This window comes from Triplophysa dalaica, chromosome 3 (assembly GCF_015846415.1).
Source record: "Triplophysa dalaica isolate WHDGS20190420 chromosome 3, ASM1584641v1, whole genome shotgun sequence".
Classification (NCBI taxonomy): Eukaryota; Metazoa; Chordata; class Actinopteri; order Cypriniformes; family Nemacheilidae; genus Triplophysa; species Triplophysa dalaica.
In genome coordinates this window covers 21,957,412-21,985,374 of record NC_079544.1, presented here as the reverse complement: position 1 = coordinate 21,985,374, position 27,963 = coordinate 21,957,412, and the positions used below count along the sequence as shown (strand labels likewise).

The 27,963-nt window shown below is 40.2% G+C and overlaps 1 protein-coding gene across 7 annotated transcripts; it reads left to right on the top strand.

Annotated features, from left to right (window-relative positions):
* Window positions 1-144: 144 nt before the first annotated feature.
* On the top strand, window positions 145-27,953 carry gigyf2 (GRB10 interacting GYF protein 2). 7 transcript variants are annotated; one of them, XM_056743288.1, is made up of 29 exons: window positions 145-253; window positions 5,100-5,150; window positions 5,777-5,915; window positions 6,006-6,101; window positions 7,525-7,633; window positions 7,925-8,033; window positions 9,106-9,146; window positions 9,247-9,279; window positions 9,382-9,546; window positions 10,603-10,817; window positions 10,993-11,143; window positions 12,445-12,684; window positions 12,768-12,961; window positions 15,861-16,011; window positions 16,233-16,399; window positions 16,492-16,586; window positions 16,722-16,835; window positions 17,042-17,181; window positions 17,858-17,961; window positions 19,150-19,290; window positions 22,044-22,202; window positions 22,741-22,977; window positions 24,244-24,372; window positions 24,562-24,813; window positions 24,893-25,083; window positions 25,256-25,404; window positions 26,553-26,734; window positions 26,812-26,956; window positions 27,189-27,953. In XM_056743288.1, the coding sequence occupies exons 2-29, from the start codon at window positions 5,113-5,115 to the stop codon at window positions 27,254-27,256; spliced, it is 3,954 nt and encodes a 1,317-aa protein (XP_056599266.1). In that variant the 5' UTR covers window positions 145-253; window positions 5,100-5,112; the 3' UTR covers window positions 27,257-27,953. The 7 variants fall into 7 exon arrangements, with proteins under 7 accessions (XP_056599266.1, XP_056599263.1, XP_056599264.1 ...); XM_056743285.1 differs by having other exon boundaries at window positions 22,738-22,977; XM_056743286.1 differs by having other exon boundaries at window positions 10,603-10,832; window positions 16,555-16,586; window positions 22,738-22,977.
* The last annotated feature ends 10 nt before the right edge of the window (window positions 27,954-27,963 follow it).

Genomic DNA, 27,963 nt, shown 5'->3' with positions numbered 1-27,963 from the left:
AACACATCTTACGGAGACAATAATATATACACTTTTAATTGTGTAGAAATTATTGTCTCGCAACAATCGTTTTGCAAGTCTCTGTAGACAAGCGTGCGCATGCGCTCTGGATCTGCCGTTGTCAGCGCGCTCGCTCTCATCCGGGCATTTCTCAGCATACGTTTTGTCACGTGACCCATTTTCAGCCATCTTGTGGATACGAATCGAGAGACGCCACTCGCACACAAACTCAGCGCTGTCAGTAAAAGTAGAGGTAAGACAGCGGCACCGGTATACATGGTTTGGTTCTAAACTAAAGCGTAACTATTCCTACGATAATATGCAGTGACACAGACCCGCCCCAACGTAGCAGACCGACGCTATTGTAGCGCGCATGGTTGTTAGGTCTCGAAGCACCGGGCTCGATTTGACCGCCCTGCCGTTCAGTGTTCAATCACGAGCCCGCAGACAGCTTTAGAAAAGAGCGGTGCGGTCTGAGTTTGCGAGGACAGGCCGCGCGGACTAAAACTCGTGTCAACGCACAAACAACATTTCCTCCGACCGAACACACGCTGTGCTTAACCGCTCCTCTTGACATTAATTCAGACATTTGTCAGTCATTGTCGATAGGTGTGGTTAATTAAAATAAAGTTGTCAGGTGTTGGAAGTCAGAAAGTGAAATGTGCAACGTTAGCCACAGCCTCTGCCATGTGTATCATCTTTCACCTGTTTATAGTATCGTTACATCTCGAACGTATTGCTGAATATTTGGAGCCGTTAATACACTAATGTACGTATTCACTTTACATTTAAAGTGCTGTAACAAGTAGGGATACGGTTTGTGTACTGCAGTGCTAGCATGTTGTTTGAAGGCATGAGTCGGCAGGGATGTGGTTATTTATTTGCTTCCTTGAACTGACATTCACCTTTGTTTTTACTGAGTTTTTTTATCTCACTCTTTTATCAACTCGAAGTTGGTCAGTCACTTTTACACAAACGTGTACTAGTCCACCGGTCAAATCACGTTAAGTGTATGACAGGTTTTCAGATACGGTCGTTTATGACGTTTCTAACTTGCTCTGAACGATTTTTTTTGCCCAAATGGTTCGCTCTGAATCCTGATAATGATTTATGCTAATTTTGTAAACTCGTACATGTTTTGCAACATATTTGTTTTTCGTAAAGATATAATAAGTTCTTCTCAATAAAGACAGTTTGCTATGTGTTTGAAATCCAGACAAGCTTTGCGAACTTGTTTTATGTGTTTGGCTTCGTGACTGTTGTAAAAACAAACACATGAACTGCGCGTTTGTTTGGGGACTTGATGTAAATGAGCAGCGGCTGACGTAACCGAGTAAAAGTCTTCTTTAGTCAGAAGTTAGCTGATTTACCGATCAAAATACTTGAATAACCGGCGAATGTATATAACCATCACCGAATTCTCGTAAACGGAATACGTTTGGTTGGCCTTTTAAAGGCGTTTTGTTGATAAAAGCGTATGGAGTCGTACACGTGGTTTATATCTCAGACGCGGTAAGTCACTCCTTCATGTTCTCCATATCCGCTCTCATAATTGCATTATGGATGTGTTGGGGGTACATAACCAAATAATTCTTAAATTTATGAAGGAAATGTGATTTGGACATTTTTTCTGACAATAGTTTGAGGCTAAGGGCTCCTGCGAAGCTGCCCATGGCATGTGATTTACACTGCTTTTTGTAATCTTTGTTTCAGTTTGATCCATTCAAATTTAGAGAGATGACTTGTATATACTGTACAAGGGAAGTCTTGGGTTGTACAGATATCTGAGAATGCCCTTCCAAATTGGGAGAGTTCTTTAAATAGCTCTGGTCACAGTAAGGGGTGCAGAATGGAGAGGGGTCACCTCTAAAATATCCTGGAAAGGTGTATTTGTAAATGTGTCAAGATTGATCAAAACAAGGTGGGGAATTTATGTTTAACATATTGTAATGCAGGTGGCATACACACGTTATGATGATCGTATCAATAAGCCATTTTGAACAAAGGGTGGCACAATGCTTTGCCTTAAAGTATTTATATGTGTTTGTATATGTTCCAAGAACACAACACTGGTACTCAATAAACAATACTTAAAAAGCTATGGGTGCGTGAGAAGGGGAAAATTCGGTTCGAAAAGTGGATTTTTTGCAATGAATGTAAAAAGATTTCAATTCTAGGAACTCGCATAGATATTCGGGTATTTAAAAAGCCTTTATTTTCAGTAATACAATACATACAAAAAACCTGTCTGGTGCATAAGCCAATTCCAAATTTGAGAGTAGATTTTCTCTTATTATTTCCTCTCTATGATGAATCACTTTTTCTTCACACTTTTAATTTTGTTTTGGATAATCAATTAACAATCATCATCACGCACCTGTAGTTAATAGATAGGTGCACACGAAAATAGTCCAACAGGTCCAAACATGAACAGAGAAAGAGAAAAAACTTGCTTTTACTGATAGTGTGCTTGCAAAAAGATGAAGAAATATTTATTTATTTGATAATACAACTTTTCGGTCTCATGATCTTCATCAGGCACATGCCAAATTTTGCATTAGATAAAAGTGTATTCAATATGTAATGGAACATACAAGTTCAAATAAGTGAGCTAGTGACAAAAGTCAGTATTGGAAATGGCTAGCAGTTGTTTGTTAAAATTGATGTGTGTTAAAGTTATGTCGGTGCATTGCATTCCCTTTTTTATTGAGAATTTGCCGTGTTGAATGTGGTGCCATCTTGGGAGGATGGCTGCTAGTGCTTTCAGTGCAGTGTTTTTTTTGTTTATTAGGAAATATAACTATGGTAGGTCGGTCTTTCCGTGTTAAAAACTTCAATGGCATTACGTAGAGTCCATGGCTCTTTCACTTTTGATTTCTCCATATATCACACAAGTTGAGTAACAATGCATATCAATAAAAAAATAGCAGCGGAGCATTATCCTCCCAAGATGGCTGCAACATGCAACATAGGGCGTAACGTCAGCTTCACATCCATGCTATGCTTTGGTCTAGCTCAGAATTTTCAGTCCTGAGATGAACCAGCACAGATATAACAACTTAACAGGATCTTATGTTTATTACTTTTCCAAACATAGTTTAGTAAATGTAGTTTTCACATTATAAACTCCTTCATTGGAAAAACTACATAGCTCTACAGTGCTACATATTAATTACTTTAAAGGCCCCGATTTGCAGACAAGGCTTAGCTTAAGCATGGACTATGCCCTAGTTAAATGAAGATATTTACGACACTTTCTAGTTAATATGAACTGGAAAAATAAGGCAGTGCTGCAGTTAAATGTTTGCAATTAAATAAACGTGTCCTGGCCAGCTTCTCTCCAATGGCCCTTGTCAATCATGGCCTTCTAATATTCCCCACCCTCTGAATTGGCTCTATCTCTCTCCTCTCCACCAATAGCTGGTATGTGGTGAGCGCACTGGCGTCGTTGTACTGTGGCTGCCGCCGCATCATCCAAGTGGATGTTGCACACTGGTGGTGGGTAAGGAGAGACCCCCCTCATATGATTGTAAAGCGCTTTAGATGTACAGCAATACACAATAAAGTGCTATATAAATGCCTCATTCATTCACTCATGTCATGAATATGCAAATTAGTGCATTTTGTTATGTCATCTACCAAAGAGGCTCACTCGCCGTAGTATCACAGACTGAAATTCTCTCTTAAAGGTTGATGGGATTGATCGCCAACAGCTATTTCACTCCTGAAGCTAGGTGGCGCAGATGGAAAATGAGTTCACTATGTTGTTTCAGTAAATTAAGTGATCGTGTTGTATCGTTATACAAATAAACATGAGTTGAGAAAATGTCAGAATGTTTTCATGCCTGTCATTTAACTAGAAAATAGTCTGACTGGTTGTGACTGCTGTGTTTACAGTATGCATATTATCAAGTTGTATCTAGATGTTGTTAATATAGTATTAAACTTACCTTCAAAAAAGATTGATGTATGCTGTTATGTTTAAAAAGTAAAATTGCAGAACATGTACATTCATCTGTTTTGTATTTCACTGCTAAGTTTTTTGCTAAGTTTTTTGTTTTTGTAGTCTACGTCAACCGGAAGTTGGATTCTTTTTTACTTCCGTGTTTTGACACGGAAAAGGCATTTTCAAAGGAGAAAACTAGTGGGCGTGACCTGCGTTCTTGACTGCGAGTGTGTAAAGAAAGCTGTTGCAATGATTTTGAAAATAAGCTGGGAGTAGACTGACTGCTGAAGAGGAGGAGTTAACGGAGGCTCTGGCCAAGCAGTCTAATTTACGTTATTTGAAATGGATAGTCATGTCAGGACGGAAGTGCATTTTTCAGATTTTAACTCCTTCACCGCCATGGACGAGTTATCTAGTTATTTAAAACGGTTCCCCGCCAAAGACGAGTTATTACGCCAATCAGTGTTTGTACTGTTGTACAGCAGGTGGCGCTTTTGGACACACCTTTGGGAAAAAGGACAGAATCCCAAAACCTAGAACGTATGTTTCTTATCGGTTTTTAATGATTGTTCTGTGTGAAATCTGAGCGGAATCTTTGACAAAAAAACGTTAATCTCAGCTGTTTAATCAATGTCATGCATGTTTGAAGAAACCTGCCCACATCTAAGGAGTGATAAAAATAGAACACTTGCAGATAGAATACGGTATCTTTTGTTTAAAAGCAGAGACTCTGTTCTTTCATTGGACATATTGTTTGTCCATATATTCTTTACAGAAAATGTACTGTGAGCCATTAAAGTTAAGTAAAAATGTTGAAAAATGCTGCGGAGACTAGAAACTTTTTTTAAAAAGGCTGGCGTAGGTAAGAGTTAACTGACACAGTGGACGAAAAAAAAATTGCTTTCTCGCGGCACGATTGATCGCGCGCACTGTGGAAAGGTTCATGGGGATCTGTTGTTTTTATTCCAGCGCGGCATCGCGTCTCACACTCCCGTCACTTTTCTTGTGCAGTCTGAAAACTCTCTTACATGTTTTGTAAACTACACATTAAAAAATCTGTATTGTATGTGTTATTTTATCTTATGCCTGTACTGTTGATTGCATTTGTCCTCGCTCATATCATTTTAGTGCTAATGAAAATTATTATTTTCAGACTTTCAAGGAAAATGGCAGAAACCCAGACACTCAACTTTGGACCAGAATGGTGAGTTTTATTGTTGAAGCTGATGCATCTTAGTAACACTATAAATGTTTAATGTTGTGAACACGGTCTAATTCAGCATTCAAGGTTTTCACATCTCAACTAGAAGTGTATGACTAGCAATATCAAGGTCATGCGTTCATTTCCCAGGGAACACACATTAGGCTTTGGATAAAAGCGTCTGCTGTTTGCATAAACATAAGCTCTACTTTTTGTGGTTGTTGCAATGTTTAATATTATAATTTATTCACTCTCTTGACTGTATAGATAAAAGCATTGTAAATAATCTATTGTAACTTTATTGTTTTTATATTTGCCTCCATTTACATACATTTAAATCTGGTGAGGCTTTTATCCAGTGGAACGTTCAAGCTATGTGTTTTGTCAGCATGCGTATTCCTTGGGAGGTGAACCTGTGACATTGTCGTTGCTTGCACCTTGTTCTACCAGTTCATCTACATAAGTGCTCAAATAACAAACCTTTGTTTATGGACATGGACATGGACAAGTTCATTAATAAATAGTCACATCCCAATCCCATACAGGCGTAAGAATTGTTTAAGTTGTGAAACGTTAGCATATGCTGGATCTTATAATGTTAAAGTTGTTTTTCTTGTCTCTGTGTCCAGGCTTCGCGCCCTGTCTGGTGGCGGGGTTAGCAGCAGTGTGGCCTCCCCTCCGCTATCTCCTGCATTGCCAAAGTATAAACTCGCAGACTATCGCTACGGGAGAGAAGAGATGCTAGCACTTTATGTAAAGGATAACATGGTGAGGACTTTCTCTGCTTTTCAGATTCTGATCAGGTGTGTGCCTAGTCATGTGTCCCCAAGTCACAGAGTTTTTACATTTTTGGCGTAGGTTCCGGTAGATCTTCATGATAAGGAATTTCTACCTATTTTACAAGAGGAACCCCTGCTGCCATTGGCGTTAGTCCCATTTACAGAGGAGGAACAGGTGAGAATTAAGAAAGGTTATTCAAAAGTCAGGTCAAGTCACTTTTATATCTTAAAGTAATTGTTCACCTTCAAAATGAAATACTGTCATCAATTACTCACCCCATTGTCTTTTTAAACGTGTGGTTTTCTTTCTTCTGGAATACACTGGAGCTGCTTGTTTGTGGGTAAATTGAGAATCATGATTCTTTTGTTTTAAATAGAGATTGCGATTCTTTACGAAGATTTATAAATTTGCCTGATATCTACAGACTGCTTGAAGGGGTCTTAAAAGAAAGACACTACTGATAAACATAACTCTGTATTCTCACCAGTAAACAGTGTAAAATAACCTGAAAACATGAAATGCTGGGCAACTTGATGAAAAGCGCCAATAGCGCAGCTTCACTATTAGCGTTAATACAGTGATTAGCGCAACACACTATCGTGACGTCTTTTACCGCAATGACGGATATGAGCGCACTCGGATTTGTCCGCGATACAAACTGCAATCGTTAGTTTCAAATCGTTAGTTTTCATGTTTGAATAGTTTCAAACCTGTGTAGTTAAGATGCGAGCATAATCAGAACAATGTAACACAATCCCGAAAGACACTCATAAGAGCAGCTTTGTTGTCCGGCTGTATTTACGTTCTGTGTTGGTCTGTCATTTGGTCTGAGATCAATTTTGCCAGAGTAGGAGCTTGTAAATATGCCTCATGCGTGTAAATTTGCAACTCTCTGCTTTTGCTTTAATCCCAGTACTTCTATGATCATTATCACAGAAATCATGATAGTTTGTGAGGTTGTTATGTACCTTATGATAATAATGCTTTCTCTGCTTCTGCGGCAGCACCAGCTCATATTGAAGCGTAATGATTTTAATCGTTTGAATTTCCTTAATGATATCGTGTGGGTGTTTGAATAAGGGATCGCAATCTTTTAACGATTAATCGTGCAGCTCTAGAAAACACAAAAGAAGATATTTTGAGGAACGTTGGTCTCCATCGACTTCTATTGCATGGACTCAAAACTAATGCAAGTTAATGGGGACCAACGTTTTTCGAAATATTTTCTTTTGTGTTCTGCAGACGAAAGAAAGACATAAAGGTTTGAAATGACAAGAGGGCGTGTAAATAATGACATAATTTTCATTTTGAATGTACACTTGGGCCTCAAATGTGGTGTATGCATTCACACAGCAATTGCAACAGCAAAACCAACCAGATTAAAATAATAAGATATGTTGTTCCCTCTTTGGCACGAAAGCGGTGGCCACATTCTGGCAGTAGCCTTTGAATTTTGCTGATAATGTAATGCGATTTCATTTTGGCACAAGCTGTGGTCGAAACGTTAGGGAATGCACACCCACACTCAGCCTTGCTGTCACGCAACCTGCGCGTGGACCGCTCTCATGGTGCCATGCATGTGTGTCTGTCTCCACAGAGAAATTTCTCCATGTCTGTAAACAGCACAGCAGTTCTCCGTCTGACGGGCAGGGGAGGGGGGACGGTGACAGGGGCACCCAGAGGACGGAGTTCCTCACGGGGGCGAGGTGAGCTGCGTTTCAACCACAGCCTTTTCCTTTTTTTCTTGTTTAAAGGAAGTACAGCAAGCTCAATGTATTTATTGCGGCGGAAGTGCTGCACTTTCTGTTGAAGTAGAGTAAAGTGCAGACTTGAGACTGCTTGCGGAACAGTTGGCCTTTTGAGAATACATTTCCCCTCCTACGTTGTTGTTTCAGATGTTTATGCAATGAATTTCTCTCATGCTTTTATGTCGGTGTATTAAGGAGAGTCTGCAGGCCTCTGTGTGTTCTTGAGTAGTTGTGGTGTGTGATTCGCAGGGAGGGGCAGAGGCGATGGAGGCTTTTACCAAAGAAGCTTTGATGAAGTGGAGGGAGGTTTTGGCCGCGGAGGACGAGAGATGCACCGCTCTCAGAGTTGGGAGGAGAGGTTTGTAAAATGTAACGCAGTGTGACAGTGCTGCTGGGATTCCTTGTGCTTTACGTGAAGTGTAAACATCCCTTCTATTGTGTACTTCTAAACACCTTTTTAAAGGGATAATTCACCCAGAAATAAAAATTCTGTCATTTACTCAACCACTTGTGTGCTTGAACACAAAGCAAGATATTTAGAAGAATTTATGAGAGCGAACAGTTTTGACCTTTTTGCCATGGCAGTCAATGATGTCCCAGAAATGTCAGTTGCTTAACATTCTTCTAAATACCTTTCTCTGGGTCAACCAACAGGGTTGGAACAATTTGAAAGCGAGTCATTCCTGACAGAATTAAAATTTTGGGACAAACTATCCATTTAATTTAGAAACTGCAATTTACTGACGACTATAAAAGGGGCCTCAGATGACGTTAACTTTTTTTGCAAACATTTTTAAAAAAAGGTTTTAAGTTTTGTAGCACAGGCCAAACTGTTATAAGCATAGAACGTCTTATGTCTTAATTTAAAAAATATGCAAGTGCTGTTCATCACATGAATAGGCAAGTAACTGACAAATTACATTAATGTTACACACAGATGGATAAATTATGTCATTTTAATGAGTTTTTTACTTTACAAGCGCTGTATATTTGTCCACATTATTTTCTGTAGTGTACTAAGTATTTACTATAGTAAACACTATAGATACTATAGTGTTTTTGAGCCATATTATAGTGTACTACAATATTTACTACAGTTTAACAATTTACTACAAGGGCACTACAATTTTCTACAGCAAGTACTTTAGTACACCATTGATTATTGTCACACACAAACACGCACAACAACAAACGGCCTTCATAGAAACGCGCAGCTCTGTCTAAATCACCAGACAAACTGTATCGCAGGCGTGCTACACTGGTAAATGTATTCTTAGCGCAGACTGTCTTTTGGTAGCGCCAAGCTCTCATTTGATTAGTTGACTATTTGGAAAAATAAATGGCAAAAAATTAATAATGTCTGCTTTTTGCATGTTTGACCAGGTTACCTGACAACACATTATTTCTCTCCTCTTGTTTTGTATGTCCAGAGGAGACAGAAGGTTCGAAAAGCCAGGTCGAAAAGATCCAGGTTAGTATGCTGAGGTATAGCGTCTTACCTGAATAGTTTGTTGACGTATTGTATTGACTTGCATGTTATTACTGAGACAATTGATTCTCTTTCTCTTTAGATGGAGCACCTGCCCATTTTCCAGTCAATCACAGTAAGTCATTTTCTGCAAAAGATGTTGAAAATGATGCAACATATTTTCCTGAGCTTTGAGCTGATCAGAGAGACTTAAAATATACTGTTGCCGTCTTTTAAGTACGGGCCAACTATGAGGATGTTGCAGGGAACACTCGAAAACAAGAATTTACACGTGAAAACTGGCGTATGTCTCGAGACGAGCAGAACGGAGAGGACGATGATGCGGGCTGGAGGATCGCAGGGTCTCGTCGGGAGAACGAGAGGTGGTGTCCCCCGAGTCCAGGTAAGCCACATGCCTTTCGCCACAAGGGTTAACACATTAGGTTGTTTATGTCCTTGTACTACACAAAGCAGTACCAAACTTGAATTTTAAAACCTAATCTCAACAGAATTAATTTGACATTAAAACTTCCTTTGTGTTATTTTTCTGTTTTGTGTCAGTTTGATCCAGAGTTACTTGATTTTTTTGTGGTAACATTTAAAACCAAGCATACGGACAATTCTCCCAAAAATGACATCTGTCATCATTTACTCACCATCTTGTCATTTCAAACCTGTATGACTTTTCACAGAACGCTAAAGAAGATATTTTGATGAAAATTGGTAACCTAACAGTGCTGGCACCCATGCACTTCTATTTTATGGACACAGAGCCAATGCAGGTGATTGTGCGGCAGTTAACAAAGTTCTTCAAAATATCTTCTTTGGTGTTCTGCGTAAGATAAAGTAATACAGGTTTGAAATGACAAGTGGGAAAATGTAGTAAATCATGACAGATTTTTCATTTTTGGGGGAACTAGCTCTAGTGCAGTGGTTCTCAACTCTTGCCTGTGAGATCCATTTTCCTTCTAAGTTTAGCACCCATCTCTGATAAAAAACATCTGAACAAGTTAATAAGCGTCTTTAGGAATAGATGCGTTTAACTTAATGCGGCGCTGCGCAAATCTATCAGCTTATGACATTTAAGTACCGCCACATCGATTCAAATGCAGATTGCTCCATGTGCATTTGAAACAATCTCGCGGGACTTTAATGCGATATGCCAAACAATCTGCTCAGCCCAACATTAAGTTAAGCGTCTGTTCCTGAAGTTGCTGATTAGCCTCTTCAGGTGTTTTATCAGAGTTAGGGCTAAACTCTGCAGGAAAATGGATCCCGTGGGCCAGAGTTGAGAACCACTGCTCTAGCGTGTGGGACTATTGCAGACACCACATCCCTGTACGCATGTTTTTTCTTTCTTTGAAAAGGAACTGTGCATTCTATCGAAAGTTCATCTAAAAATGGTACAGTAAAAGGACACAAGATTAAAATCGTTAATAACATAATCCTTCATTTATAGATGGGCCGCGGTCTGCTGGGTGGCGGGAACACCCAGACCAACGGCGGCGCTTTCCATTCGATTCCAGGGACGAGGAGCGCAGCGGTTACCGCAGAGCTCAGTCGGGTAACGGGAGCGTAGAGGAGGAGAGAGACAGTTTGCCAGAATGGTGTCTGGAAGACGCTGAGGAGGAGACGGGGACGTTTGACTCCTCGGGGGCCTTCCTCTCACTTAAGGTGAGAACATTTGAAGTAAGTTTTTCAACTTTACAATCCATACTCTCATTCTCTGTATAAGATTCAATCTGTACTTGTTTAGTAAGGGAGGTTGTGTCTTTTAGGCTTAATTTGTCTAATCATCTGTGTCAGATTAATTTTGTTTGTTAAAGGATTTTCTTATTTGCCCCCTTAGAAAGCTCCTAAGGAGCCAATTCTGGAAGAGGCGGAGCTGGATTTCCGGCCACTGGAGGAGAGTGAAGAATATGCAGAAAGAGATGAAAGCGAATCAGAACAAACCAAAGATGCTGACATGGACACTAGGCAAGAGGGAGAAAGAAGTGACGGTGAGCAGGAATTGAGACTGTCTTGTAAACCACAGATGGTATTCTGGAGAGCATTATCAGTTCAATCTGTTAAATTGTTGAGGTGATGCATGACAGCTCTGTTTCAAAGAATGTTGGTCTGCACAATATATTGAAATATCACAAATGTGCAATGTTGCACTTAATGGAGTTTTTCACCATCAAATTAAAATGTCATGTTTATTCACTCATCCACATGTCATACAAGCCAGCCATGTGTTTATTTCTTCTGTCGAAAACAAATTGAGACTTTTTATGAAAATGCTTTCCAGGGTTCTTATCCATATCCATACTTAGACGGGGGGCTGTTGGTTAAAGTCCAAATTTCAGTCTCATCACAGCTTCAAAAAACTTAACAACACCAGCCGATTAATCAGGGTGTTGTCTAGCGAAAGGAGAAGTCATTTCCAAATAAACTAAGATGTTTTATACTTTTTAAACATAAATACATGGCTTGCACTGCCTCCGCGATGCACTTCCACGACTTCCATATTACTCCATCATGTTGGAAAGGTTACGTTTGACATAGGTTATTAAAAGATTAAACATCCCTGATATGCACAGGAACTGACTATAAAAAAAAAAAAAAAGAATCTTGCACAGAGACTTCTAACATGTCATTCAACATCTAAGAACTTTTGAACGGTATTCTTTTTCCACACTTGTAAACACTGGGTCGGAACTTTCGCTTGGGTCATCCGTGACCTTGTAGTAAGTAAAGTCGTGGATGCGCTACGTAGAGGCACTCCCAAGGCAGTGCAAGCCATATATTCATGGGGAAAATGACCAGTCGTTTCGCTAGGCAATACCCTTATACTCATTGGCTGGTGTCGTGTATAGCCTATTGTAGCTGCGATGAACTGAAGTTTGGAACTTAACCAACAGCCCTCCCCATTAAAGTGCAGTATATGGAAACACTGGAAAGCTATCGTCCCAAGCATCAATTTGTTTTCGAACGAAGAAATGAACATACTTTGACATGTGGGTGAGTCATGAAATTAAAATTTTATATTGAACCACTCCTTTAAACATAAGAGAGGTTAGTCATTGATGGAGAACCTGGGGTTGTGTCCACATAACAGGTAAAAAAATGTACTCTGGTGGAACATAAATGTTTGCAGACAAGCTGCAGGACATGCTGTTTGAAATGCACGCTTTTGTTTGCCGTCCCTTTAAAATGTTAATCTTCTAATTGTTAAGGTCTTGCATTTTGTCCAGCACAAACAAGATATGTTTTCACAACCTTTTCACAAGTTTTACTAAAATACTTATTTTGTTGACAGGTTGCAGTAAATCAGGGGAGCCATCACCAGCTGCTGTAGTGTTGCCAACAGCGGTTACCCCACCAGAGCCCGCAACCCCAGCACCTCTTCCTACTGTGCACCCGGAACCAGCTGAGAACACCGATAGACCGTTGGAGAGACCAACTGTACTCGAATCATGTAAAGCACCACCACACACCGCCCTACCCAACAGCATCGTGGAAGCCATTTCCATACCACACATCACCACCAAACTCCCAGGTACAGCCCACATGAATAACTCCAGATTTTCGAGTAGTGGGATTAGTTTGGGAATGCCGAGTAAATCCGATTATTTCGTCTAGATCTTCCGGTCCCATCTTCAGTTCTTCCTGCCCAGCCAATGTCCACTCAAACCCAGCACGTCAAACCTGTCAAGGTGCCGGTGGCAGGAGCACCACTACTTCCTCTATCAACAGGCGTCGTGGGTCCCATCAGTCGGCCCAATGCCCTACCCTCTGACATGGATGAGGATGAGGGACTGAAGCACTTTGAACAGGTGTGGGTTGGTGAAATAATGTGGAGCTTTTCTTGCGGTGTATCATACATTCCGTTTTCATGAATGGTTATAATGGCAAACATGTTACTCTAGATTATGGACAATAAAATAATAGCATTTAAGAAACAGTTTACCCCAAAATTCTGTCTTATTCACAGGGTGTCCGCGGGTCCTTAAAAAGTCTTAAAAAGTCTTAAATTCCATAATGTGAAAATAAGGCCTTAAATAGCATTAAAATGTCTTAAATCCGCGTTTCAAAGGTCTTAAAAATCCGCGTTTCAAAGGTCTTAAAAATCCAATCAGACCTACACCATAAAAAAAATTGTATTTTCGTTTTAAAATCATGTCATTATTAGGATACGTCTATTTCTAAAAAAAAAATAGGCGGAACCGCAACTAACACATTAGTTCGCGGGGTTATTTGCTAGGCGCGTGGACTCGATATTAGCAATTTCTCGCTTTAACCATGGGGAAGCGTAAATATAATGAAAACTGGTTACAAACCCTAATTTTGCGCCGTGGTTAAGACCAGTTTGTGGCAATGCTTTCGAAGTCAGGTGTATATTCTGCAAGAACGTTTTAAAACTCGGAACAATGGGGATCAAAGCTTTGGAAACGCACATGCAGTGCGAAAAACACAAAGCGGCTGTGGAAACCTGTCGGAGAACACCAGATATTTCTCAGTTTTGTTCCGTTGCGCCCTCCTCAGTACCACTGAGCACTGCTCCATGCCTTACTCCGGCATCTGCATCAGCTTCAAGCACCGCGGTTTCTACGCCAACAGACATCCGAACAACGTTTGGCGCCACCGCAACACTCAGAGCCGAGGTACTGTGGTCTCTGCATACTGTAACAAAGCACCAGTCCTATAACGCTAACTATGCTGTCGGGGACATTTTTCGAACTATGTTTAACCGATCTGTACAGTAAAAACCCAATGTTCAGGTTATTGTCATGCAGTGTACTAGGGGTGTGCGATATGACGATATTAGATCGCGAACGATTAAAATGACTGCACGATCCACTTTTTCGGGAAAATCGTTAAATCGTCCTATATAGTGCTGTTCTATAGAATTCGTCAACATACTTGCAATAGATTGCGCCATGTTAACAAGCTCGTATACTTTGCTTGTGAATTCAGTAAGATTAAGTGACGCGGTCTGTGAAGATGGAGGGAAAACGGAGGACTTGGTCCCTAAAAAAGTTCTCCATCAGTAATATTGAAATGGTTTGGGTTTTCCACAACTGACACGGCCCAAACAACAGTTATTTGCAAATGTGGCAATGATAAGATTTGAGCGTCGTAAGGCAACACAACAAACCTTTTTAACCACCTCAAAATAAAGGGACTGAAAGAGTATGCCGACAGTCAAATTATAAAGGGATCCCACGCGAGTAAATCAGCTACAACCAAGCATACAGAAACAAAAAGACCTAAACAACGACTTTAGCGAAAGAACCATTTGAGAAAAAAAACCACGTATCCGTATGACAGAACGAGCAAGCGCTGGAAAGATGTCACTGACGCGGTCGCATTTTACCTGGCCAAAGACATGATTCCCATAAAGACTGTGGAAAATGAGGGCTTTAAAAATCTGCTCAAAGTCGTAGATCCACGTTATGGAATAACCAGCCAAAAATATTTATCCTCCACGCCCATTCCACAGCTTTACTCCGAGTGCCGCAACAAGATGAAAAACAAAATTCAAAATGTAAAGTTTTTTGCTAACAGCTGATTTATGGTCTTGCACTTGCATTAAATATTAACTTGATTAAAATATTCTTCAAAATATAAATGGTAAAGAGTATATTTTTATATGGGGACTTAGTTTGGCTGTATTGAAGCCCCTTTAATTTGCAAAATAGTCTTAAAACCAACTTGAAGAAGAACCGCGATAAAATCGTGAATCGTGATCTATCTGGAAAAAATCGTGATTTGAATTGTTTTTCTAGAACGCCCACCCCTACAGTGTACATTCCTCATGTTACTGCTGTGCAGTTTTTTTTTTGTTGGCTGTCAATGTTCTGCCTAACGATTAGTCAGTCTTTGCACTATGTTTTGCAATTTATTGTTCTTTCACGCTTTCAATATGTCAATAAACAATGTGTGTTAATGATCGTAATTGGTGGTATTGTTTGCTGTTTGCAAATTTGTTGGTATGTGTAATCAGGTAAGATGCTATGGGAAGGAGGCGGGAACCGGCGAACATTCAACAATTTAAAAAAAATCAACAAAACAATACAAAAATGAAGGTATAAGCCAGCAGCCCCTCGCGGACGCCTGCTGACCACACAAAACAGAAACAGCGTCGTCGCTCCACCTTTTATGCTTCCGCTCCTCTGTGAGCTGAACTGGTCTCGCGCCGTTCTCTCATGTCCCTCGACCTCAGTATGAAATTGGTCTTAAATTTCATTCTGCATGGTATTAAAAGGTCTTAAAAAGTCTTAAATCTAACTCTCAGAAACCTGCAGATACCCTGTATTCAAGTTGTTGCAAACCTGTATAAATGTCTTTGTTCTGATGAACACAGAGAAAGATATTTGTTAGAATGATTGTATCCAAACAGTTCTTTGCCACCATTGACCAACCTAGTAGGAAAAACTGTTTTATAAATGTCTTTGTTCTGTTGAACACAAAAGAAGATATTTTGAAGAATGTAAGAAACCTCCTATGGTAGTAAATGGTGGCCAAGAAAAAGCATTCTTCCAAATATCTTTCTCTGTGTTCATCAGATCAAAAACATTCATACAGATTTGAAACATGGAAATGATGACATTTACATTCATTTTGGGTGAACTATCCCTTTAAGACATAAAAATGGGAAAGTTTTTTTTATTGAATGTTTGTATGTATTGCCAAGAGAAGAAGAATGTGAGAGTGTGTTTCTTTCTCAAACAGGAAGCAGAGAAAATGGTGGCGTACCTGCAGGACGGGGTTGTGGACGATGAGCGTTTGGCTGCTAAGCTGGTCACAAAACCCACAGCTCTTCACACTACCCACGAGGCTGCATTCAAATGGTTTTACAAGGATCCGCAAGGAGAGATCCAAGGTGAGCAGTTCCTGAATCAAGCTGAAGTGTGCCATGGCAGAGGTGCATTGAAAACATTGTTTTTAAATCTGTACCGACTAAAAAGTTAAGCTGTCTTAAACACTTTCGTGAAATACTGCACAAAGTGAGTGTTACTTCTGCAACATCACCACTTTGACCTTCAGAGAATTACAGATGTGACCATGGCCCTCATACATACAATTTTGAATGTCTTTCCACAGGACCGTTTAAAAACCAAGAGATGTCGGAGTGGTTTCAGGCGGGTTATTTCACCATGACCCTGCAGGTGAAGCGAGGATGCGACGAGATGTTTCAGCCTCTGGGTGATATTATGAAGTTGTGGGGACGAGTGCCTTTCACCCCCGGCCCGACGCTGCCTCCAATGGTGGTAATCAGACTTTACTTTCTCTTTTTGTCAAACTATGATTTTCCCAATGTCCTTCAGCATCACAGACTTTTTGCGTGTGTGTTTGCACGTAGGGAGATGCTGAACAAGAGAGGATGAAGCGACAACAGGAGCTTAATGCTTTAAATATGTTTCAGATGCAGCAGCTGCAATTTCAATACCTACTCAGGTAAGACAACAACCTGAACGTTCACAGTTCTTGTAGATGGTGATAGATATTGAAACCCACATTTGTCTACTAACACACACGTGTCTTTTTTACCTATCGGTTAATCACTTGATCTCTGTCTGTGTTGTTCTGTAGGCAACAGTACGCTCAGGCATTGGCTCAGCAGAAGGTTTTAAGCTCCGCCCCTCCTCCTCCCACACAGCAGCAGCAGCAGCTAAACCTTCTTCTGCATCAGGCCCTCAAAATAAGGTTGGCACGTCGCATGTTACATGACAATTTTGTAACACCACCCTGGTCAGATCATACTTCTGTAATTTAAACAAGACCACAAAATGACAGAAGTGTGATCAAGAAAGCACGTCAGGGTACAAAAAAATATATCATTAACTCAACATGTGGTTGGCTTGTGGTGGCGTCAGTGTTTTCTGTATTTCACTGGGTGGTTTTGTTTGCAGAACTCCGGAGCCACAACAGAGCCTCTTGCCTCCAGTCACACGCTCCATGTCGGTTCCAGATTCAGGGTCTGTTTGGGAAATGCAGAACCCTTCCACTCAGGCCTCCTGTTCTCCAAACATGCCGCCGGCCGCTCCAAGCAGTACGTAATAGGCACAAACATAGAGAACTGTGGGGTATCAGTTGTGCTTTAGTAGTGAAAGATCAGTAACACGCTTGGGGAGCTCTAGACTTCAGAATGCCTGTCTGGCTCTTTATACTGTGGAAGTAGTTAATGTCAAGAATGAAGAATGCTTCTGAATGAAGAAAGTGTTTCAGTTTTGTGGAAGTTTTCCATTGCATGTCTGGCATGCTTGTCTCCTCACTTACAGTAACACATCACTTCTTTAGTGTCAGATATGACTCATTCTCGTCTCATGCCGTGTAACCCAATTGTGAGTTTTTTGACTCCGCTGAGTACATGCCAGTTATGCAGAACTGAAACAACTTGCATCCAGAATGTCAGATTTTTTACATTTACTTTTAAGCTTGCTAGACGTTTTTATCATAGTAACATCAAGCCTGTGACCAGCGCTAAATTCATTTGTTTCTCATCTAGTGTTGATGTGTAAAACTGCCCCAACTTTGTTAACCGTAAAGTTCAGTTCATTGCTTTTTATCAGCTGTTACTTTATCTCTTGTTGCCATCAGGAAATAGTCTTCCTTTATGCCACTGAACTTGCAAGAGAGGTTTTCTTATCAAAATATGTCTCACAGATTTATGCTTATGATTAAAAACTTTGGCTTGAAAGTCTGAAGTAAATGACTTTGTGTCTCAGCTTGGGAAGGGAGTAGCGTTTGGGATTTGCCATTGGACTCAATGGCTCCGGTGTCTTCCATTGAACAGCAGATACAGCAGATGGAGAAAGCCAAAGCTGTGAAGGTGAGAAGGGTTTGAGAAATACAAGTATCAGAATGTTAAATTACTAAGTCATGTCCTAATTTTGAGTAGCTTTGAAGTAGGGGTGTGCGATATGACGATATTTGATGGCGAACGATTAAAGTGACTGCACAATCCACTTTTTCATAATAATCGTTACATAGTCCTATATAGTTTAAAACATGTTATATCCGTTGCTGTTCTATTGAATTCATCAACATCCTTGCGATAGATTGTGCCATGTTAACAAGCTCGTAGGCCTATACGTTGTGAATTCAGTAAGATTAAGTGACGCGGTCCGTGACGATGGAGGGAAACACGGAGGAGTTGGTCCTTAAAAAATTCTACATCAGTAATATTGAAATGGTTTGGGTTTTCCCCAACTGACACGGCCAAAACAACAGTTATTTGCAAATGTGGCAATGATAAGATTCGAGCGTCGTAAGGCAACACAACAAACCTTTTTAACCACCACAAAAGAAAGCACTTGAAAGAGTATGCCGACAGTCAAATTATAAATGGATCCCACTCGAGTAAATCAGCTACAACCAAGCATACAGAAACTAAAAGGCTTAAACAAACGACTTTAACGAAGGAAGGATTTGAGAAGGAACTCCGTATGACAGAACGAGCAAGCGCTGGAAAGATGTATATGATGCGGTCGCATTTTACCTGGCCAAAGACATGATTCCCATAAAGACTGGAAAATGAGGGCTTTAAAAAACTGCTCAATGTCGTAGATCCAATTACAAAATACCCAGCCGCAAATATTTTTCCTACATGGCCATTCAACAGCTTTACTCAGAGTGCCGCAACAAGATGCAATACAAATTTTTTTTTTTTAAGTTTATTGCTAACAGCTGATTTATGGTCTTGCACTTTTTATTAACTTTTTATTAAAATAGTCTTCAAAATATAAATGGTAAAGAGTATATTTTTATATGTGGACATATTAGACAGTTTGGCTGTATTGTAGCTCTGTAATTTGCAAAATAGTCTTAAAACCAACTTGAGGAATCAAATTGTGATTTGATTTTTTTTCTAGATCGCCCACCCCTACTTTGAAGACACTTTTTGACCATTTTGTATTTCTCATTGTGGTATTGTGTGTTTTTCCTTTTTTTGCTTTAGTTTCGTAGGAATATGAATGTAAAAGTAGTAGTTTGTTTATTGCTCTCGTCTGATTTAAAGCTGGAGATGGAGAGACGAGAAGCAGAGCTTCGAGCTAAAAGGGAAGAAGAGGAGAGGAAACGTCTGGAGGAGGCTCGACGTGCCAGACAGGATGAGGAGCGGAAGCGATTGGATGAGGAGGAACTGGCTCGCCGCAAGCAGGTCAGCAGAGCAGAGAAACCCATAAGTATCACACATCAAAAAAACGAAATTAAAGAATTACGTTAAACACGCATAGGACATTTTACTGCTCTGTTAGTCATATTCTGTTCTTCCATGTTTCTTTTGGCTAAACAGTGCTAAAAAGGCAGATTTATTGACCGATATTTGCAAAAATGTATTTTCCGGATTGGCCAACAAATCTTTCCGTTTGGCCGATAGATTCTCAGGTTCGGTCACGTTAGCATCTTGTTCCTTAGGAAGATGGCTACACTCGACTCCACATAGCTCCCGACGGACCGCGTGTCTACACAACGGAGAATCACATCACATGCACTCTCAGGAACATTTATGTAATTTATCTTTTGCCTCTATTATCCAAATATCTTAATTTAGCGCCAAATGCGCTTCAAACCCTTTCCGCTCTGCGCACTGCTTCTCTCCCGCCAAAGATGATCTGCATGAAGAGCAGCAGATACGTTTTAACAACAGTAGTGCAGATGAGGTAAATAGACACACAACTGTAAACAAAAAGCAGGAAAAATAAAGTATATTGTATCCATCAGTCAGTTTACTGTTTGCTTTGTCTCCAACCTTTCGACCAGATTTGTGATATTTAATGAACCATAACGTAACCATTACATATGGCATTAGCATTATTGATCAGCATGAAAACATTTGTGACGCTGTGAAAACCCAGGCTAAAGACTCATAATCTAATTGATTATTAGACAACAAGCATCAAAGATTAATTTCACTAAGATTTTGGCCTTATTCAGTCAATTTTGAAGATATTGTCCCAGAATATTCTGTAGTATGATTTTAAGAAGGACATTTGCTGGGTTTTCACAAGCAGGTTCACATTTTGTAATGAACAATGTTTTAATTGGGAAATTATTCAAAGATAGAAGTAGTATGAAAGTGAAAAGGTGAAAATGGCACGGAAAGGCTAAATTAGTAACTCACTTTGTTTTCTGCATTTTAATTGTTACATTTGCTGTTTGTATGTTGCTAGTATTTTTATTTACAAATATTAACTATCAGACTTTATTAAGAGGGCATTCCCCTAAAGCCACAGAGCCTATACATGCATAAATCAAAATATAATATGAATGGCCTGATAAAAGATCATATCTTTTATACAGTATATCCAACTGGACTAAATTGATTAAAAATGTATTTATTAAGACCGGACTTCTTTGAACTTTAATTGAATACCCCTGCTTTAAAGTATTGTAAAATAGTAATAATGAAATACTATCTCCTGTTTATTGTTGGTTTCCTCTTTTCTGATCAGTTGGAATGAGGATAAAAACACACAAAAAAAAACATTTCCTGAATGTTATGAAATTAAATTTGCCGTCCCTGATGTCCTATGCAAATTAATGAATATATTTACACCCCACATAAACTTTCGTTCATGCACAACGCTTTTTCAATCTACTGAAGATCTCTATCTTTAAGACCTTTCAAGCAACAACCTTTTGAAATCTTAAATGTCAAAATCTAGCACATTTCCCAAAAAAAATCTGTCGCATAAAGGGCAAACGCAAACAGGTGTCATAGCCATAACTACAGCTGGGGACAAAAATATAATTAAAGCAAACGTAAATAATTTTACCCCACAAACAGTGACAAATCTCGCGACCGGCTATGCCTCAGATATTTGTTGTTTTTGATAACTTACAAACAAGACGCTGTTTCCCCCCACACTCAGGAACTGTCACTCTAAACCCATTATGACGCATGGAAGCTGTGTGGCTGTCTTGTGTGCGGTAAACGAGACCGAGACATGTACACTGTATGTCAAGTCAGGGCTCCACATTATCGCTTGTCTGGGACAAGTGAATGTTTTGTATGGGCAAGTGAGTGAGAATTTTACCTACCCGACAAGACAATTAACTTGAAAAAAAATTATAACAGTGCAACTTGGATACAAAATAATACGAATATGTGCATTAGACAGAGTTGCGTGTTTGTGTGAAGTGCGTTTGTCGTGGTTTTGCTTGTGCTTGTTTGTGTGTAACAATAAATAATAGTGCACTGCACGGTGACCATGTAACGAACATTAACTAGATACGGACACGGAATCGGAATCCTTTTATTTATATGTCATCTGACTGTTCAGCGTGTCTGAGTGAATTATGTGCACGGTTTAACATACAAATCGAGTGATGGTCGAGGACTTATCTCACCTCCAGAGTTGCTCTGAGTTTTGGCAGTTTGGCAGAGCTTGACTGAGCATCAACACACAACTGAGATTATTCAATAAATCATTTGTCTGTCTATTTAACATCACTTCGTCTCCTGCCTGCTGTTCTTCCCTTCAGCTCTTTATCTCCCTGGTGGTTGGGTTAAAGGATTGACTCACAACGGAGTTGATATCTCCAGGTGTAATTGGTTGTTTTGAGTGAAGCTATCGGCAAAAACATGAGTCTTCTCCGAAGACCCGTCAAAATAAAAGTCCTGTTAAATTGAACACTGTAATTTGCTATTGAAAATTGTATTGCCTTTGTAGTAAATGGATAAACAATGTGAACTATAGTAAAGTTCAAAAACACTATAACAAAAAACTTTCCGATGCCTATACGAACCTTGGGGGAGTGTATCGAGCACAGAAATGCTACGAAATACAAGATGAACATGTCAAGCAGGACAAGACCGCACGTTTAACATTGTACACAACACAGTCAGAATGCATGAAACAGTGTTGCATGGCCCCTTTAATGTAGTTTCTGTGTTTGTTTGTTCTGCAGGAGGAGGCTCTCCAGAGACAGTACGAGCAGGAGGAGGCAGAGCGGCGGCACAAAGAGGAGGAGGAAAGGTTAGCTCAGGAGGAGACTCTCCGCAAGCTGGAGGAAAGGAGGAGAGAAGAAGAGGAGAGGAGAAAAAGGGAAGAATTACTGCGCAAACAGGTGTGAACTGTTACTTGTGTGTATGTGTGTGTGTCTCTAGACTCATTCACTTGAAATTCAATGCATTTCATTCTTTTGACATGAACAGCAATATTTTTTGAGTCAATTTTTATTCATAAAATTAAATTTGTATGTATGACATAGCTTTTTGTGACATTAACAGCCTAATAATTGACCTATAGCTAAGCCCCTCCCCTCAAGCGCAGATGAGCCAATGGCATCAAGTGCTTCAGCAATGTGTCACTGGCTAAAAACGGGAAAGTTAGTGAATCCATGCTAACGTACCAACCTAAGTTGCTAACTGTTCTCACCTCATGTTCATTGCCGATGAAAAACGCACAAATCAAGGTCTACATGTCTGTGCCACTTCATATTAGACCAGATGTAAATTAATTTCATCTCACCCTGCCAAACACAAACAGATTTTTTATTTGTGATCATGAAGACTGGCTTCTCTCTTCATTTCTGGGTATGTCAGTTTAAGAGGGTTGGAAGTGATCCTTGTAGTCATCTGTTGTTGGTTTTGTTCCCAAAGCAGGAAGGGGAGCGCAGGAAACGGGAAGAACTGGAAGCTTTGAGACGACGTGAGGAAGAGAAGCAGCAGCAGCAGGAAGAGGAAGCAGCCGCCGCTGCAGCGTTGGCACGGCAACAGCAGGAGGAGCAGAAGAGGAGAGAGCAGGAGACGCAGAAGCAGCAGGAGCTACAGAGACAACGGCAGCAGCAGCAGGAGGCTCTGCGCAGACTTCAGCAACAGCAGCAGCTCGCACAGATGAAGGTGAAACATCCCAGATAAAAATGCATGAAGATTTCAGTAAAGTGATTGCAGCTGGAAGATCTTTCAGGCTTTGTCTGTTACAAATTAACATGCATCTTGTAATATAATCATGATGGAAGTTGTTTGCGTTGGTATCACTTTTAGAGCAGTTTTATTAATAAGTGATGAAACTTTGGCTGCCTATCAAAATATGAATTTAAAGGAATACATTTTTGTTATGTTTATGTTAAAGTGGCAATACGTAAGTTTTTTTTTTGTAAAAATGAACTAACCAATTATTGAGCAAGTACATGAGAGAACTGCGTTTAAAATGGAGTCATTACCCTTGCTGGATTCACCCCTATAATAGTTTATAATCTTCCTTGTCGGGTAATGTTTCTCTGGAAATCCTTATTTGGTGTCTTTCATCTATACGTCATTTCGTCACATTCGTGAAGAGAATGAGAGAATATGTCCCGCGCGTGGATGCTGCGGATGACGGGATGCGGATGAGCATTGTACACAGAAAATCTTTCTTGGAAACTTTTAGTAATATTTATGGTGCCGTTGAATACTTTTTGTGTTAATACAGACGGGTAAAGTGTCATCAGTTGTTCTTTCTCTCTTTATGATGTTCATTATGATGAATGTAACTTAAGCCCTATTTGCACAGGATTGGTATTATCTAGGGACCTCATGTGATTTAGAAATGACCTCCCCACATCTGTATTTCATGTGGCGCACTCGCAGAGGATAAGTGAAGCCTGTGATTTTCTCAAACAATAGAGGTGCCCTTGAGCAAGCCACCTTACCCCTACTTGCTCCCCAGGCACTGCAGTGATAGCTGCACACTGCTCCGAGTGTACGTGTGTTTACAACTTGCTGTGCTTGTGTTCACTACTCTCTGAATGGGTTAAATGCAGAGGTCACATTTCGGGTATTGGTCACCATATCGGACAAAGCTCACTTTCACTTCACTTTTTCATTTAATCTACCATGTCATCTGTTATGTCTATTATGCGCTGCTGATGTACAGTAAATATTCTCACAGTCACAGGATTCACGTGACATACAACTAAAACAAAACAGACTCAACCGCGCAGTTGAGCAGTGGCGAATCACAACTCGCATACAGAAACTCCTCTGCACATCACTTGCAGTAGCAATTACAAACTGAGATGGTGTCAAAGAGGCCATTCTTACGGACTGCCACTTTAAGTAAGAACTTAGAATGCATGTTCATGTGACCCATTTATGTTTGACTTGTCTTATGTGACTCTTCCTTAGCTCCCTTCATCTTCAAAGTGGGGTCAACAGTCAACCACAGCAAGCACCATTTCACAGTCTCAGAACGCCCTGTCGCTTGCCGAGATCCAGAAACTGGAGGAGGAGAGAGAGCGACAGGCACAAGAGGAGGTGAAATTGACGACAACTTCCCCCATCATATTCACACAGTCATGATTCATTATTGAATTGTATATTATGTCATTTGTCATCATGGCCTTTCCTTAATTGGTATAGATATGAAAATGGTGACGTGATTAATTTCTCAGGCTTTATTTATGACACGCATCATCGTTTTATTCATTCTTTTATCTCTTGCAGCAAAGACGACTGGAGCAGGAACTCCATAGGAACCAGCCGCAGCAGCAGCAACCTCAGACGAAACTCTCCGGCTGGGGGAACGTTGCCAAACAGCCGCCTGCTACCAAATCCCTGCTGGAGATTCAGAGAGAAGAGGCGCAGCAGATGAAGCAGGGTAAAGAGCAGCAGCAGCAGCAACAACAGACACCACAGCCACCGCAGCAGCAGCAGCCCTTGTCCGTCACCCAGCAAATCCGCACGCAGAACCGAGCTGTGAGTCATGTTCTTCTTTTATGAAGATCTTATTCCGTGTCTGTATGATCGTGTTCATGAGCTCTGTATAACTCTATAGACCCTCAGTTCATCGGTGTGGGGTTCTGTCAATAATATTGGGTCAAACTGGGCTATGGACAGCAGTAGTGTGTGGGGTGATGCTCAGAACTCGAATGTTGGCTTCTGGGACGAGGCAGTGAAGGAGACCCCCCCACCTCAGGCTACCCGCAAGAGCCACACCCAGAAAAACAAAGGCAACGCTAACCTCAGGTAAACAACTACCACTTACTTTATGACAACAATGTGCTGTCCAGGAGTGTTGTGTATGTACCACAAATAGGATAAAGGGATTTGTATAAAGTATTTTACTAAACATGGTCTAATTTTTGCCATAATTTCCATATTGTTTGTAACAATGTTTCTCTCGGCCGATGTGCCGCAGCAACAGCAGCAGCGGTAAAGTCAGTAAAAAGGTGGAAGAAGAGGAGAAGCTAATGAAGCTGTTCCAAGGAGCCAATAATAATCAGGACGGCTTTATGCAGTGGTGTGAACAGACTCTACACACGCTCAACGCGGCCAATAACCTCGATGGTGAGTCACTTCGCTAAGCTGCTATCTGTTGTGGGTTCAATTAAAGTGGTCAAAAGATATTCAGATAAATCGCACAACCCTCTTCAATCTGCAATTTTTTTCTCACTTCTTCTGCATCTATCTGTGATCTTACTTTTGATACAATATGCAACTTCTGTCTGTAAAGGGGTTTTATCGTGGGTAATTCAACTTTCTCACAATGTGTTTTTTTGCTCTTGGCAACATGCTGTACATTTCAGAACTGGAAACTTCCTCTCCGAGATTTAGTGAAACTGTTTTTAAGCCCTGCATTCATAAACGCATTTGCATTTAAGCAAAGTCTATTGTGTATTTAAAACATATTGTGACCGTTTTTGTCTCTGTGCCAACATTATAAGTAGACCAGAGGAGAAAAGAGTTGTAGCTTCCTGTTGTTCAACGGCAACATTGTGGCTATCACAGATCAGTGGTTTAATTCCTGGAAGCGCACATGCTGTTAAAATGTGTAGCTTGAATAAACTCTTGGTTTTATTACCTTAACCATTTAAAGCCGTCAATCCCATAGCAACTATTTAAAATACAAGCCTTGATGCCTGAGCAAGTTTTTATTAATCATACATAGTAAGACATTTATGAAGTATATTTAAATACAATGTTTTTGTATTCTAAAATCTACCTGTATTGGTATTGAGCATGAAAAGGTCGCTTTTACAGAATATTACGATTTTAATATTTGTGCGTGCGCGTGTAGACTGATCTTTGAAAATGTTATGGAGGATGAGAAGATCAGTCATGGACAACTCTTTTTTCCACTATTTCTTCTTTTTTATTAAACCTGTCATTCATGTTTTGGACACTTTTTGTCATTTAAGAACATTCAAATTTTTGTTTTTTCAAAGTATTTTAATTTTTTCTGTTTAAATTGCTAAATATATTTCACTCATACAAATCAGGACGCATCACGGCAACTTTATCAGAGAAAGAAATAAAATGCATAAATATATCATTCCTTTGTTAAAAAGAGAACACGTGGTTAATTATGATCATTTTTTGTTACAGAATTCTGTTTTATAACCAAAGTTTTCACTGCAATGATGTTTCAGGGGTTCGTGAGAAGGACCCACGAGTTAGATCTGATTCAAAAAATAATCGGTCTTCTCTCTTCACAGTCCCCACCTTTGCGTCATTCCTGAAGGAAGTGGACTCCCCGTACGAGGTCCACGACTACGTGCGAGCCTACCTTGGTGACACACCTCAGGCCAAGGACTTCGCCAAGCAGTTTCTGGAGCGCCGTGCCAAACAGAACACTAACCAGCAGAAACCTCAGCCAGGCCAACAGCAGAAACAGCAGGTGTGAATTCGTGCACTTTTGAACTCAGCGCTTACGATGGTGTGAGTCTTGCTGAAGTCATCGTGTTTGTCTCTTAGGAATCTATGTGGGGGGTGAGCCAAGTGTCCCAGCAGGTTCTTCATCAACAACAACAACAGCAGCAGCAGCAGAGGTTCGAGACGGTCACATCCGGAAAGAAGAAAAAAAAGCAGAAGATGGTGCGAGCTGATCCGAGCCTTTTAGGTAAGGAGTGGGAAGGTCATATTCATAACCAGACCGTGCGATCATTTCTAAAGTTAGGATGTGAAATAGCTTGAAATGACTCACGTTGTTCAAACTGGGTTTGTTTTCAAGTTAATCATTCTTGATAAAATAACGTTTTACTTTTTTAAATGCTTATTTGTCTTTAAAACGTTTCAATATTTTTGTATGTTTTATTTTACGCCTCCTAATTGTTTTTCAAATGTTCCTGCAGGTTTTTCTGTTAATGCCTCGTCTGAGAGACTGAACATGGGTGAGATCGAGACCGTTGAGGACATTTGAGGCATGCTGATCAACAAACTTTCCCTTTGAACATCTGCCATTATATTCCCTCCCTCCAAACGTTTCCTTTTTTAATGTAATCCTCATTTTGATTTTGAATATATTCGGGGCAGCAAGTTTTTCTTCCTCCTAACCAGGTGGATACTCATGTTGCAATAACAGCTCTGCCCCGACGCCAAGAAGACAACCAAAAATTCCCAACAGCCCTTACACAGGACGAGAGGGAAGACGAGCGGACTATCTCACCGTCTCCTAACACATCAACTGTTGCCCTCCACCAAGGTGGTGCGTCTGCTTACATTCATGACCGTCTCCCACGTGGAGTTTCTTAAATTGAATATGCAAGGAGAGCAGAGGAAAAAACTAAATTCTCCCCATAACATCTTTCTTTTTTATTTATTGCCCATCCCCACTTGTTTGGTACATTTCTTGTTTTCTCCCGTTTTGTTGGCGGATGTTGACGACAACGTTAGGACTCAAGGACATGTATTCAACAGTGTCCTGTTTTAAGGACATGTTGAAAAGTTCCAGATAGTTATTCATTTCTTGTAAAATACTAGGCTGTTTAAAGAATAAACATTTGATTCTGCATCTGTATTATAATATATGGAAATGATGAACCAGTGGAGTCATACGTTTTTTTTATTGCAGTATGAGAAATAAAACCAACAGTCTCTTGTGTGGGCTGTTATACACAGTTTGATTGT